Source organism: Lepus europaeus, chromosome 20, assembly GCF_033115175.1.
Source record: "Lepus europaeus isolate LE1 chromosome 20, mLepTim1.pri, whole genome shotgun sequence".
Lineage (NCBI taxonomy): Eukaryota > Metazoa > Chordata > Mammalia > Lagomorpha > Leporidae > Lepus > Lepus europaeus.
In genome coordinates this window covers 56,937,430-56,953,477 of record NC_084846.1, presented here as the reverse complement: position 1 = coordinate 56,953,477, position 16,048 = coordinate 56,937,430, and the positions used below count along the sequence as shown (strand labels likewise).

General features: G+C 45.4%; 1 protein-coding gene across 1 annotated transcript; it reads left to right on the top strand.

Moving 5' to 3' along the window:
* Positions 1 to 1,118: 1,118 nt before the first annotated feature.
* On the top strand, positions 1,119 to 11,522 carry STEAP1 (STEAP family member 1). The gene is given in 6 exon segments (XM_062178202.1): positions 1,119 to 1,223; positions 3,691 to 3,805; positions 5,828 to 6,058; positions 6,060 to 6,341; positions 7,283 to 7,447; positions 9,456 to 11,522. Coding segments are annotated over 5 exon segments (1,020 nt in total). The 5' UTR covers positions 1,119 to 1,223; positions 3,691 to 3,721; the 3' UTR covers positions 9,714 to 11,522.
* The last annotated feature ends 4,526 nt before the right edge of the window (positions 11,523 to 16,048 follow it).

Sequence of the window (16,048 nt, the reverse complement as noted above, 5' to 3'; positions counted from 1 at the left end):
GCAAACTAGTAACCTGCCTGACATTTCCAATCATTTTACTTTGGAGCATACGATATTCACTAAACTAAAACATTCAGCATTGAAACATGTATAAGGAATGCAGAAATAGGGGCCGGTGTTGTGGTGTAGAGGGTTAGGCCACCACCTGTGATGCCGGTATGCCAATTAAGCACCAGTTTAAGTCCCAGCTGCTCCACTGCCCATCGGGCTCCATGCTAATGGGCCTGGGAAGGCAGCCGAAGACGGCCCCTAGCACCCAGGTGACAGAGCTGGATGAGTTCCAGGCTTCTGACTTCAGCCTGGCCCAGGCCCCTCCATTGCTCCCATTTAGGGAGAGAACCAGCAGACAGAATCAATCTCTCTCTCGATATGTATATATATAAAATAATTCTGCCTTTCAAATAAGTCTTTAAGAAAAGAAACACAAAAATAAAAATTCTTGCAGTCTAACCATGAAACAAAAATATCTGGGACTTGATTTTAAAAGTTTGAATTAGAAGAAAAGCAGCTGTAAGAGGAACTTGTAATATTATCTATATATAACTATAATAATCGCCTTGCGACCTGCATATGAAAAAATGACGTTTGTTCTACCAAATCTAGCAGAATGAAAGCACACGGCTTTGTCTAACCATTTAAAACCAGCGTCAATTAAAACACCCAACAACGCTTAGGCGCCCTTAACAATTTGTGCTAATTATTTGTAGCCTGTGCTACACACGCAGGTTTTTTCTGTAAAACTTAGTTTTTTCTAGATTTACCAAAACGTGTAGGATTCTATTTCCACCACAAGGTGTCGGGCCACAGTCATTTAATCTTCAAAAGGAAAGCCCATGAGTACCCCAAAAAAATGCGGTTTCTAACAAAACACGGACGGTGTCCGCGATGAGTCACGGACAGCCCGGGAACGCGGCTGGCCGTTTGTTTCCCTTCGCTTTCTCTCACTCAGGTCCGTTCTGCAGAGCTGCAGGACCAGGCCTCAGGTGCGGCCGTGGGGTCGCAGTCGCCGCCCGGGGCCCCCAGCGCGGAGCTCCGAGTCCTGAGCGCTGAGCGCGGCCCGGGCGCAGCCGGCAAGTGGCGCTGGTTGCCGGGCGCGCGGGGCGGCGGCGGCGGCGGAGGCGGGGTCTGCCCGGCCGGCGAGCGGGCTCCGCGCCCCGGGGACTCCGGCGTCCGGGCACCGCCGCTGCGGCCGCGTCTTACCGTGCAGCCCCACGGAGGAGCGGGTGAGTCCCTGGGGCCGCGCCTGCTCGGCGCGCGCTCCGTGCGTCGCCAGGGCCCCGCGGGGACGCCGCGGGGCGGGCGGGCGGCGGCTCCCTCGGCCCCCGGGGCGCGGCGCGGGCGCGGGGCTGGGGGCCGGGGGCCGGGCACGCGCAGGAGGCGAGAGCCTGGGGGCGGTGATGGATGTTGGTGACGTTTGGCCGGGCGCGGGTCCCGAGGGCTAGTTTTGCAGCCTGGCCAGGGCGCCCGCGTTTGCACGCGCGGGGGGAATGACTGGTGCGTGCAGCCGTGCGGCTGGGTCTGGGGTCTCCAATCGGAGGTTTTTCACGCGGGACATTGCTGCTGCCCTTGCAGGGCCCGGGAGGGGCTCGGGTGCCTCCGGAACAGCCCCTCTGCCTCCCGGCCTGCAGCGAGAGAGCGCTCCGTGGCGTGGAAGCTGAGCTCGGGGAGGGAGCGGCGTGTAGGAGCGCACGGGCACCACGCGGCGAGTGTGCGCTGGGAGCCCCAGGCCCGCGGTGCGTGCCAGCCCGGGGAGGGGTTCTTCCGCGAACAGGGGTCTGCGGAGGCGTGGCAACGGTTAGCAGGAAAGCCAGCCCAGCCTCCCGGAGCAGTGCACGGACGCGGCCGCCTCTCCCCGGGGAGCCAGGTTAGGAGACCCCGGGTCGGATGCCGGGGTGGCCGGCGCCTGAGCCCCGCGCCCGTGCCCGTCCTGGCGTCTTTGCCCTTGGCCTCGTGGGGAGAGCTCGCCGCAGAGCGTGTGTGCGTGGCCGACGTCTGCTGGATACCGCGGGTGCCGTGTGTGTCCTCTGCCTCCCCGGTTTCTGGCCGGCCTGGTTTTGCGCGCTGACTTTACGCAGGACTGGCAACGCCTGGGCTCATCAACGCCCTGGCCTCTGCGTCCCTCCCGGCCACAGCCAGACCTCCGGCCTGCTCTCCTGGGCGTCAGGGTCCGGGCAGTGGACGGCAGGCCTTGTGCGCGCCCTGCCTGCCACGGTTGTCCCCAGAGTTGATGAGCTCGTGTTGCACAGACCGGGCCGTGTCCACAGTCTTTGCGGGCCTGCCACTCCTAGGGTTGAAACGTCCCCCAAACACACTACTCACTACTCGCCTTGATGTCAGGAGGTGATACTCCCGTTCCTCCACACCGCCCCAGCTCAGCTCGGAGTTGAGTCACCGGACAGTGTGGAGTAACGTGTCTCCGAGAAAGAGACGTTGAGTTGGTCAGTACTTGGTTCCTGGGGATTCTTCCAAGGCCCATGATGAAGAACCCAGCTCTGACTTCCCCAGCTCGGGGGAGGCGAGGGCTCTGGCTGGGAGAGCCAGGCCTGGCCTCCCCTCTCTAAATAGTTACAGGGCTACTCTGTGCCTTGCCCATGTCTTCTTGTTGCCTCTGTTTGTTGACTTTCTTCTGTTCAAATAATGACGTCTTTCTCTACGGTTACCGCACAGAGAAACGGCTGGTGGCCTCCCAGCACCCAGCTTTGTTGTTCAGTATTTTTAACTGTCCCTGTCAGCTTTCCTCTTAATGAAGTATTACGGGTGATCCGAAATTCAGAAATACTCTGAATATCTTCTGTCCATCAAATGGTGTGTCTCAGCTTTCTCACAGAATTTCACAAAGTACAAATTCAAGATGTATTCCTGTGAAGATCACTTTAGAATTAATAAAACAACAAATAATACTGCGACATTCTGTGTTTCCCTTCCCTAAAAGTTGGTCCACCAAGCCTGGCTGAAGATCTGTGAAGATCTTAGGGAAAATATCTCTTCAGCCAGCAGAAAGCTTCTAGTTATTTCCCAGGAGGTTGACCCAGAGAGCGGGCCTGTCAGTGAGCACACTCCGCACCCTCACCAGACTTGGACCAGCCGGTTACTCCAGCTGTGCCCCACCAAGGGTGAAACCGCACTCTGCAGACAGCACCTTCCTGACCTTTATGCCACCTTGGGTTCATTGCTAACAGTATCTGTTCTGCTCATTGTCTGAAACCCAGGCCACATTCCCCACAAAATCCACCAGTAATTATTAGTTCCCATTCCATTGTCAACAGCTTGTTAACCATCTGACTTCCTAATCTGCTATTGCTGCCTCCATTGATAACATTGTTACTCAAAAAAAAATGTGTTCTCAGTTCTGTTTACCTTTGAGGGAGTTGGTTTTCCCCTGTGTGAGAACCTAGAGCTAACCCTTCCTGAAATAAAAGGCACATCCGACCCTTGGTAGTTCACCGACATCCCACTCACCGAGACACCTGGGTCTTTCGTGGTGTAGGTAATGGGACAAAGCAGAGTGGTTACTGTTGAAGTGAGGGCACTGGCAGGAAACTCTTGCACATTGTGAATGGGTCACTCAGTCACTCTGAGTTTTAGTTGTACTTTATTTACTGTAGTTCTTCGAGTACAATTTTCATATTGTCCCATCAAACATTAACATCAATAGAAGAAATTTGAAGATTATTATTTTTATTTTTATAGGTGGCTTAAGCCATACTGTTTTGTAGAATTAATGGAGAGCAGAAAAGATATGAGAAACCAAGAAGAACTTTGGAAAATGAAACCTAGGAGAAATCTAGAAGAAGATGATTATTTGGTAAAATAATAACTATAATTAAAATATATAAACGTAGCTCATATGTCATCCTGTATCTCCCAGTGTTGCAATAGCGATTTTTTTTTTTCACCCTACTCCACTGGTGAAGTCTGTATTTGGATTCCTGTCACTAACACTGTGAGAGATGAAAGACAGTGTGGTATATGTGAGAGGAATAGTACCTTGGTTGTCAGCAACTAAGCCAACTGACTGAAGAAGTCGCTGGAAATCCTGGCTCATGGTTTATTTACAAAGTGAAAGCTTTCTACGGGGCCATCTCCATGGTTCTTCTAATTCCAACCGTCTGTGGTTTTAAGTTAAAAAAAAAAAATCACCAGTGTCTATATAACAGATTTTTAAGCAAACATTTTTCTCAGAGGTACTGTGGCAGCACACCAAGATATTACTGTAACCAAATACATTCACTCTTGGAGAATCTCTTATCTAGCGTTTGGCCAACCGCAGGATTAAAGGCTTCTTACCTCATTACTTCATTGAAAACGTGGCAGAAATTTTTGGTTCAAACTCTTACCTTTCTAAATTATCTCATCAGCAGTTTTAACAGAAATTATTTTTCTCTTGATTATTAAGAAAAATAAGAAATTTATTAAGACATGCTCTATAAAAATAACAGCATGCATAAAATAAAATCATTTTCATTTTTTAAGTGTCTCACTTGCTGTTTCATAATCTGCTCTTAACCATAAAGTTGATCTCAGTTGGTGATACTTTTTGTTTTAACATCTAGAGCTGACAGAAGCTGTTTCACGCTCAACTCCCTCTAAATGGAGCAGTTGGAAAAAGCATTGGCTATAACAGTGATTTATTACTCAAAGTGAAAGTCAAATACTGAGAGCTGTCATTTTTAACACTAGAAATTATAGAGAACTGTATGAGTTAAAATTACTCTGCATAAAATTAGATGAACAAGATAATCATTAACATGATTTCGGGTATTACAATGTTCTAGATCCACATATTGAATGAGAAGTAAACTCATTCATAGTGTTTTGGTATTTCGGTCAGTGATGGAAATGACACGTTATTCAATGCAATCTTCTTTTGGATTGTTGACTGTCTAGAAATGCACCTGGATAAAGTGTAACGTTCTCAGGAATAAATCATTTCTGTGGGATTTAACTACTTATAGAGCCTTTTTATAACCTTCTAATATGTATGACTATCAGTACGTACACAGATGTTATTTTAAAAATAACAATCAAATTTCAAGAGTATGTGAGATAAATTACATGTTTATGTAATAGTAATGATTACATTATTCCTGATCCTTTGTATGAGTGAAGAATCTACTCTTCATTTCTTTGCAGACACTTGTCCAGTAATCAATAAAAACAAACTCATAGTTTACAAGTTTATTATTTTTACCAAAGATTACTACATTTTTTAAAATTTCATTTTATTTATTTGAAAGACAGAGTTACAGAGAGATAGAGAATCTTCCATTCACTGTTCACTCCCCAAATGCCAACAGCCGGGGCTGGGCCAGGCCAAAGCCAAGAGCCAGGAGTTTTTTCCAGGTCTCCCACATGGGTGCAGGGGCCCAAGTACTTGGGCCATCTTGTACTGCGTTCCCAGGCACATTAGCAGGGAGCTGGATGGGGAGTGGAGCAGCCGAGACTTGAACCCACACCTATATGGGATGCAGATGTTGAGAGCAGTTTAACCCATTATGCCACAGCACCAGCCCCTATTACTACATTTAGAAGAAAAAAAAAACTTCTTCAATTTTGGCTTTCCAGCTGCATTAGTTATATCTTCAAGTGTCTAAGCTTTAGCAGAGGTGTCTGAAGCATTTGTTTCTTTTCATGGAGAACTCCAGTGACCCTAGGTGCACCTTCGCTCAGTGCCACGTTGGCTGCACTGTCCCCAGCAAGCCCGGCTCTGCAGGCCGGGTTCTGAATGCCCTTCCCCACTGACAAACACAATGAGTGAGCAATAGGTAATGAAGAGAAGTACTTTGTTTTGTTGAGTGTTAAGATGTGCACTTTCTTTCCTTTGTAGAGCAAGGACACAGGAGAGACCAGCATGCTGAAAACAGCCGTGCTTGTGCACACGCACCACACAGCGCACGCTGATGAATTCGATTGCCCCCCAGAACTGCAGCACACACAGGAGCTCTTTCCAAAATGGCGCTTGCCAATTAAAATAGCCGCTGTCGCCTCGGCCCTGACGTTTCTTTACACGCTTCTGAGGGAAACCATCCACCCGTTAGTCACTTCCCACCAGCAATATTTTTTATAAAATTCCAATCCTGGTCATCAACAAAGTGCTGCCAGTGGTTTCCATCACCCTCCTGGCCCTGGTTTACTTGCCGGGTGTGATAGCAGCAGTGGTGCAGCTTCAGAATGGAACCAAGTATAAGAAGTTTCCACCCTGGCTGGATAGGTGGATGTTAGCAAGAAAACAGCTTGGGCTCCTCAGTTTCTTTTTGGCTGTCCTGCATGCGATTTATAGTTTATCCTATCCAATGAGACGCTCCTACAGATACAAGCTGCTAAACTGGGCGTACAAGCAGGTAGGATGACGATGTTGACAGTACTACCACACTAACAAGTCGGGGTCGTCTAACACATTGATCTTTTCTCATTGTGATACCAATGCCCCAAACCTCTGTTGAAACCATGTGTTGAGCAAGTATTAAGCATTTAAAAATATTTTCCATGATGCCAGGCCATGGCTCAATAGGCTAATCCTCCGCCTTGCGGCACTGGCACACCGGGTTCTAGTCCTGGTCGGGGCACCGGATTCTGTCCCGGTTGTTCCTCTTCCAGGCCAGCTCTCTGCTGTGGCCCGGGAGTACAGAGGAGGATGGCCCAAGTGCTTGGGCCTTGCACCCCATGGGAGACCAGGATAAGCACCTGGCTCCTGCCATCGGACCAGCTCGGTGCGCCGGCCGCAGCGTGCCAACCGCGGCGGCCATTGGGGGGTGAACCAACGGCAAAGGAAGACCTTTCTCTCTGTCTCTCTCACTGTCCACTCTGCCTGTCAAAAATTAAAAAATATATATATGTTCCATGATAACTTCACTGGGTCTTGGCTAGACACTTTTACATTGAAGAATGTGTTTTAGCCTGAAAATAAAGCACAATGTTAAAAACATTGAAAAATATAAGTATTTGTTCAGAGATAGGGATGCCTCTAATCCTCTACCACTCTCCAAGCTTACTTTTTAATGCTAATTGTCCTTGTCTTCTTACTTACCATGTGTGCATGCATATTATGATTTTATTATAAGGTAATGAAACAGATGAGATACATGTTGTATTCCAGAAAAGAAATTAATAGCTGCCGTGTAAAACTTCTGTTAGAAGGATTCAGAAAAAAAGAAAAAGTCATCAATTTGTGGAGCCCTCTTTGTTTTCAGTGCCTCCCTTGTAGACAGGAAGTGCAGAAGGAGACACATGTGGGAAGTGAGTATTGTTTATGTTCCATTTTTCCTCTTTTACTCCCTGATAGGTCCAGCAAAACAAAGAGGATGCCTGGATTGAGCATGATGTTTGGAGAATGGAGATTTATGTGTCTCTGGGAATTGTGGGACTTGCAATCCTGGCTCTTTTAGCAGTGACATCTATTCCGTCTGTGAGTGACTCTTTGACCTGGAGAGAATTTCACTATATTCAGGTAAATGATGTGTAAAATAACTCTGCTCTCCCCAAGAGATAAATCTTGTTTGTGCTTATAATATCAAGTACCCTGACTCACCCAACAAAACACAAGAGATTTTCCAATAGCAAAGATCCCACAATTGTTCCAATTAATAATATCCTCTCTCATCATTTTCCCTGTTATTTCTAAATAGGAACAGTGTTTCTAGACGTAAATAAAAGGCAATACTCAAAGAAAAGTACTCTAATAGTTGAAGTTTGTTACAAAACTTGCAGGCAACCAAATAACTACACATATGATATTTTAGGAATCTAATATCCATGGTTTATCATTTCTCCATAGATAAGAATATTATGTTACCTGTCTTCTGACTTTAAAATCTGTGCTTGCAATGCAGAGTGTTATCTACCTAAGGTATTCAGGTGTTTCACTTTAGAAGGTGCTTTTCCAAGTTAAATTTCATGTAGCTTCCTCAGGAGTTTCTAAATATTCTTGAAATTCAAAAACTATCACCGACTTACGGAAGTGCATCCCTTAGTGGTAGATTACACTTCATCAGAGCAGTGTGCCAAGATGCAGAAAGAGACCCATGTCTGACAAGGCTCAGAGGACTAAATTCCGTTATCAGCACTGCCAAGATTTTTTTCAATTACAGGATTTTGGCCTTTATAGGTGGACTTCTTTGGAAGTTTCCGTTAAGTCAGACGTCCCTCACTGTTCTTTCTGCATGTCCACAGGTTCACTTCAGCAGACATAAGGGCAGCTGATTAAGCTGGAAAGTGTGGCTCCATCGGAACTGGTGCAGTGCAGCTCAGATAGTGTACCACATTCTCCAACGCAGTATTTTCTCATTTGCAGGTTCAGCCTTCTAGCCCTAGGAGTGCTCTGTTCCTCCAATAAGTAGCTTTCTTCCTACATTGCTCCCCCATCACACATACCTGAACACCACTCTTCAGCTTCGATTGGTAATTCAACCACTGCATCATAGCAACTGATTCCATTTCACTCAATGTGCAACACCTTGTCCAAGAGACGTATGTAGAACACATTTATTCAACTTATTTTCAACCAGGAACATGTATTTTTCAATTATTAACCTGGAAACTTTTAGAATCCAAGAGCTGGTTCTGCTATGATTTACCTTAGAGGTGCTTATCCGGAAATATGAACTGAGCTATTTGATGGTATTCATTGAGGCTTGAGAGTACGCCTGAATAATTGTGAGTTAGATTCATTCTGGCAGGCTAATAATCATTTCCAGTACAGTGAGTAGAGGTCAGAAGTCATCTAGTGGAGCTGTTGGCAGAATGCCATAAGATTACATAGGTGAATCACTATTTGTAAGCAATTTCAGCGCCAAAGCAGGCTGAAATTTTTCTTCATATTTATTCTGTTAAAGTATTAAAATAATCATCAGTATTTTTCCATTTTATCAGAACGTTTGAGTTTTTTAATCATAGGCCAAATTAATTCCCTATGATACTCATTCACCAAAAACAGAGTGAATTATATTAGTTGCCTTCACAATTAATAAAGATCACTGAGGTCAAGTTGACTTTTGCAGCAATCTTCAATTAACGCACAAACATTGAGCAGCCAACAAGTGCAAATCACTGTGTTGATTCTGCAAGGGTCCTGTGATCAGACACGGCCCTGATCCTCAGTGTCTCCTAATAGAATTAAGGCAAATGCACAAGAGACAAAGTACCATAAGTGTCCTAGAGAAATGGACAGAGTTCTAGGAAAGCAGAAGACAGAATTGTTGGTCACCTGACACTAAAAGGATGGTAATGAATTTTCTCAACTCAGATAGCCAGGAGACAAGAGCAGTATCCAAGGAAGGCGGTGATGGAGAGAATGTGGAGCATGGCAACACGTGACTGAGCGTTGTTGAGAAACTCAATGGCAAAACAAACATGAATGAAAGGATTTCCAAGCAACAGAGCAGCCTCTGATGACGTAGGATAGTATAAACTCCTATTGAACCGGTTTTCACCAGTATACTTTTGTTTTTCTTTTGCAGAGCAAGCTAGGAATCGTTTCTCTTCTACTGGGCACAATACATGCACTGATTTTTGCCTGGGATAAATGGATAGATATAAAGCAATTTGTGTGGTACACACCCCCAACATTTATGCTCGCTGTTTTCCTTCCCATTGTTGTCCTGATGTCTAAAGCCGTACTGCTTCTGCCATGCTTGAGGAAGAAGATCCTGAAGATCAGACACGGTTGGGAAGACGTCACCAAAATTAACAAAACTGAGATGTCTTCTCAGTTGTAGAATTACTATTTACACAGTTTTTTTCCATATTGGTATGTTTCATCATAAACATTTCAAAGTTGTATTTGTTAATAAAATGATCACTTGAGGATATTAATGTATCTCTGTTTATGGGAGAGTAAGTTTGAAACAGATATATATTTCCTTGCAGATTTGATTCTAAGCAAAAATGTCTTTTAAAATACTAATCTTCAGCATATTCTCTATGTTTGATGAAGCTAAACACAACAGAACAATCACATCTGCTTTGCCAGACTGCCAAGCATTACAAATAATAAAAGACATTATACCAGTCCTTGCTACCCATTGCACAGGTATCATGAACCATGTTTATCTGAATCTATGATACTAGTATGTCCAGTGTTTGTGGTTATTGTTTAAGAACTTTCTCATGCAACCGAGTTTTATTCATGGAAAACCTATCTCACAAAAGCACACAGGAAATGGGTGGTTTAGATGCCAGATGCAATGCCTGAGTTCCGTGTATGAGTGCCCAAGTTCAATACCCACCTCTGGCTCCTGTCTCCATTTTCCTGGTAATAATGGCTCAAGTAACTGGATTCCTGTCACCTGCGTGGGAGACCTGTGTGTACACACACACACACATAAAACAAGCTATCCAGGATAAAAAGGAAATTCAATAATTCCCACTTGAATATGTACAACATAGTTGAACTTATTTCAGTACATTGGTGAAAGCATACCATGAACCGGTTATTGAAAAGGCAAACTATACATCAGCTGTCCATGACTTGGTAACTCAACCTATTGTATATTCAGAGGTTTCTCATAATTAGCAAGAATCATCATAAGCCTTATCTTTTATACAGAGAAGCTACTTATGACTAAAGACAGTAGAGTCAATGCTGCTGATCAAAATGAGGAAAACTAATTCATACATTCACTGGAGACTGTTTCTACTTTTTTGTTCTATTACAAGGGTAATTATTCATCATTACATGGGGGCTAAGGAACCTCCTGAGTTCTAAGTTTGTGCACTCCTGGAGTTCAGACATAACAGAGACATGCTTGCAGACAGTGAAGAAAGGAATTGGGAGGAGCACAGTTGGAGACGAGACATGATTCACCATAAGAAACAGGAATCCAGGGTGTTAGAGTTGCAAACCAGATTCAGAAGTTAACATGGGACCAGTGAGTTAAGCAGGACACACATAGCATCCTCATCTACCTCTGAGATGCAGCAGTCAAGTGCCTGCACCTTCAGGACTGTCGGGAGACATCAAGTGCTGGCCTTCCTGGTACCAAGGAGCTTGGAAACGAGGTTCAACCAAGTGCACCTCAAACAAGCTCTGAAGGACAACATCTGAGTCCTGGCTTGGTGACTGGAGCACTGTTGCTATGAGTCACGGTAACAAGCAACGTTGGGCCTCTTCTGAAACGTGGGATAGACCTCTTTGGAAATTCCCAGTGACAGCAGAAAAGGAATTTGCAAGGCTTCAAGAGGAAGACACAAAACATCTATATCCAGTGTATAGTCGTAGATTGATAAAAACTAAATAACTTTGCAATTTTTCTAAATTTTTGATAATGCTTGTATGTATTTTTATAGGCAGAATAAAACATTTGTGGTAACCAATATACAGAGTACAAAAGTATATAAATGAAACTGACATTTTGAGATTTGATTATTGCTTATAGCTCTTATCTATACTCTTGAGGAACAGTGATTTTTCTACGTAATACTTGTTTAATTCTTTAGTGAAGGGTTAAGCTTTGATTATAAAGAAAATTGAAAGTGTATCATTTAAAAAAATTTTTTAAATAGAGGTAAGGTGGGAAGTATCATATTTCATAAACTGTACATATGAAATACTTGAAATTTGTTCCCTTTATAGAAATAAAAGTTATATTTTTAAACAAAGAATAAGTTTGGATTTCCTTTTTTCCAATCAATATCTACAAAGCACCTCCCATATTCAAGGCCAGTGCTAGACAGAGGATAAAGCAAGATAGAACTGATCTAGTCGCTACTCAAAGTCAGAGGGAAGACAAGTTTTAGGAGAGCAGTGGATTCTGAGAGTACTGTGTCACTGAAGAAGGAAAGTCCAGTTTTGTTTAGGAGGGCAAAGTTGGGAAGAGGTGCAGTTGATGAGAGAAAAGAACTATTTGAGTGTTGAAGTGTAAGTAGACGTCCTTTAGGCAGAATGGGAAGATAGAGTGGGATGGGAGGGGATGGGAGGTCTACTTCAGAGTGACTGGAGCAGAAAATACCAGATTTTGTGGGGAAAGCAATACCAGGTTAGGTGTGGACAAAGGCCAGCCAGGTCATCATATGACATGAAGCTGTGTCTGGACATTTCCCATCAAGGAGTAGGGAAGTCTTGAAAAACTGGAAACAGGGGCTTAAAATCATCTGATTTGTATTTCAGAATGATTTATCTACAAGCCATGCAGGAATGGGTTTGATGGTGAGGGCCAAGGGGTGACGGCACATTGGGAAACTGCAAGAATATTTGGGAGATGAGTACAATGTTCCAGGAAGAAATAAATTCCCATTTCAGGGTGATTACAGAGGGGATGGATAAAACAGTAGAGCTAATGAAATACGTTAAGAAGAGCAGCTCCCCAGGAGTCTGCGACCAATAGAAAATGAGGAGGGGGCAGGCATTTGGCACAGCAGTGCGGATGCCATTTGTCATGACTGCATCCATATCAGAGTCCCTGGGTCAAGTCCCAGCTCCATTTCTGATTCCAGCTTCTTGCTGATGCACAGGAGATAGCTCACGTACTGGGTCCCTGCCAGCCACGTAGAGATTTGTCTTGAGTTCTCAGATTCTAGCTTTGGCCTGGCCCAGCCACAGCTGTTGCAGACATTTAGAAAATGATCAGTGGACAGGAGATAGCTCTGTTTCTGCCTCTGTCTCTGTCTATACAGACAATTAAATTAATCTATGTTAATTTTAAATTTTAAAAAAAAATGAAGAGTGAGAGAGAAGGCATTCAAGGTAACATTTTTAGCATTCTTTTAGCTTGGATGATTTAAAGAATGACAGCTTGAATGATTGATTGATTAGAAAGGGAGAAAGAGAAAGATCTTCCATCCACTGTTTCATTCCCCAAATGGCTGCAACAGCCAATGTCTGGACCAGTTCAAAGCCAGGACATGAGTGACAGGGACCCGAGGACTTGGGCCATCTTCCATTGCCTTTGCAGGTGCTTTGGCAGGGAGCTGGATGAGAAGCAGAGCAGCTAGGACACGAGCTGGCACTCTGATACAGGACGCCTGTGTCACAGGCGCTGGATTTACCTGCTGCACCACAACACTGGCCCCAAGAATGGCAGCTCTAAATATGATAGAGAAATCTGCAAAAGTAGCAAATATATTTTAATGAAAACAAAAATAGTTGTGTGTTCTGCATAGTGTATGTTGTTTGCAATAATCTTAGTTGCTAAGAGATACAACTTTTCTTTGAAGTTTCAAGGTATAGAAATAGAATTAAGCATACAATTTGGGCAGTGGGAAGGAAAAACAGATGGTTTCTTGCTCCTTTGAAACAGCGATTTTGAGAGGCAGAAAAACAGGCAGACAGAGAGCTCTCATCTGCTGGATCACTCCCGAAATGCCCACAAGAACCAGAGCCAGGCTTCAGTGAGGCCAAGAGCCAGGACCACAGCTAGGTGGCCCACGTGGGAGGCAGGAATCGTATTACTCAAGTCATGACCGCTGCTTCCGGAGTGCACTGGCAGGAAGCTGGAGTCATGACATCAAACCCAGGCACTCTGATGTGCAGCACGGGCATATTAACTACTAGACCAAACACCCACTCCTGCAAAGGTGTTTTTACAAATAAAACTTCTGATGTGGGTCACATCAGAAGGAGGACAGTCACAGAGTCTCCCTGGAGTGAAAGGACCAGCACCTGGGTCGTCGCTGACCAGAAACCCAGAGCCTGCCTTTCCCAAGCAGAGTTCCTTTTCCTGCTCAAAATGAGTCCTCCTGGTGTTTATTTCCTTTTTTTAAATATTTACTTATTTATTTGTTTGTTTGAAAAGCAGAGGTACAGAGAAGCAGAGGCAGAGAGAGAGGTATTCAATCCACTGGTTCACTCCACAGATGGCTGCAATGCCCCAGAGCTGGGCGGATCAGAAGCCAGGAGCTTCTCCTGGGTCTCTCACACAGGTTCAGGGGCCCAAGGACTTGAGCCATCTTCTGCTGCTTTCCCAGGCCATTAGCAGAGAGCTGGATCAGAAGAGGAGCAGCCGGGACTCTAACAGGCATCCATATTGGATGCTGGCACTGCAGGCAGTGGCCTTATCCACTATACCACAGTGCTGGTCCAAAATTATATCATTTTCCTTGAGACCACTAACTCTAGAATTTTCTTCCAAGGAAATGAGGAAATGAACAGGATGCAGTAGTAGCTCCTCAAAAAAAAAAAAAAAAAAAAAAATCTGCCTTCAAAGTAAGTGTTAGGAATGCCCCAGCGTGGATTTAATGGTAAGCCTTGCTTGGATAATCAGAAGTCCTCTCTCCCCACGCCAGTTTTTCCCAATGTTTTCAAGAGGCCCTTTGAAGGGGTGGTAAATTATTGGATCTTTGATTTGTTGAATATGATCCTGTGCTTGAATAATTAATGAACCACTGACTTGTGACCATGTCACATGCCCTGAGGCCAAGGTCCAGGACCTCCTGCACTAATGCTCCTCCTTCGGCTGGTCAGGGGTCCTCACCTTCCTCGCGAGGGAGTAGGTCAGATTCCAGAATTGTGCATGGATGTCCATTTTCACTGAGCCAAGAACAAGCTGCCAGTTCCTGCAGCTGCAGAAGTACTGAACTGGAAGAGACTGGTGAGGCCACCTGAGCTGTGTAATCCCTGCTTAGAGCCATGATCCCACTAAAATGAGACTTCCCGCGGCACGGGCTTTGTGTTTCTGAGCAACACTCAGAGAGAGCGGGGACAGGGAGGAACGTGGGGACCAAAATGGTAATGCTAAGACCCCGTGGATCTCCTTGGAGCCAACACTTCTGCCTGCTCCTCAGCCGGCCTGGGCAGTGACTGCTTGGACCAGGTCTTAAAGAGAACCAGGAAGCTAAGCCTCAGGGCCCAAGCACGACCCTGGAAAGTCATTTCTAACCTACGCTTGGCTGTAACTTGAAGTTGTACTGCCACACACGAGAAATCTTAATAGACTGCGTAGTGGAGCTCAACACTGTAACACAGAGTGGGGGAAAGGGGCTTTATTTGTAATTTTTAATAGAAGGAAACTTTTTGAGGAAAATCTCTAACAGAAGGTCAGCTACACTAGAGGTCAGAGTTGAAATGGACCTCAGGACCAGGGTTGTTACTGCCCTGCGTTGTTACTTCTTCCATCCGGCTCACAAGCTCCTGTGACAACACGGGCTCCATGGTGCACAGGTTAAGGCCTTTCCTCGGAGCCTGCGCCGTGGCATGCAGACAGCCCGCATGGGCGCCGGACCACGTCCTGGCTGCTCTCGTTCTGATCCAGCTCCCTGTCGATGTGCCTGGAAAATCAGCGCAAGATGGCCCGACTCCCTGGGCCCCTGCACCCACATGGGAGACTCAGAAGAAGCTCCTGGTGGCTCCTGGCTCCTGGCTCCTGGCTCCTGGCTCCTGGCTTTGGCCTGGCCCAGCCCCAGCTATTGTGGCCATTTGGGGAGTGAACCAGGGATGGAAGACCGCTCTCTCTCTCTCTCTTTAATGAGTAAATAAACAAACCCTTCCTCTTTGACCCAGAGTGTTTAAGTCACCCTAACTTTCTTAGAGTCTGAGTGGCAGAGGCAGATCATTGAGCCTTGTTGAATTAAATGCGATTTTCACTAGCTCTGTGTTTTCCCCAGGGAGTGATTATTTGCAAAGCACCAAAACTCACTCAAACAAAGGGCAGACACTGAGACCCTAATAGGAGTCACTGACCAAACCTACATTTCCAGCGAATGACTTAACTTCACGCCCTGGAAGCCAGAAGCTGAGGAATGTCCACTCGTTCTGTCTCTGCAAAGGATGTAACAACGCTGCGAAGTCCAAAGTGGGTTTTTTCCCATTTTCTCACATTTGGCAACTAGGCCAGCAACTGAGAACCAAAGGTGCTAAGTGATCCTCATCTTAGTTTCACAGAGCAACCAGCCAGGCAGGGCCTTGTCTCACCCACCTCCCCTGTGAGGGAGGAGCACAAACTCTTCACCTGCCCTATGTCCCCATCGAAGAGGGGGAACTTACCTGGAAAGCAACCAAGCCCCACCGCACTCATCTCTCTTTAAGTTGACAATCACAGGTACTCAGTGGATGCTTGGCACTGCCTCATCGCCCTATGTTTCTGTTCTTAATCCCTTTTTCCTGTTGGTAAACCATTTC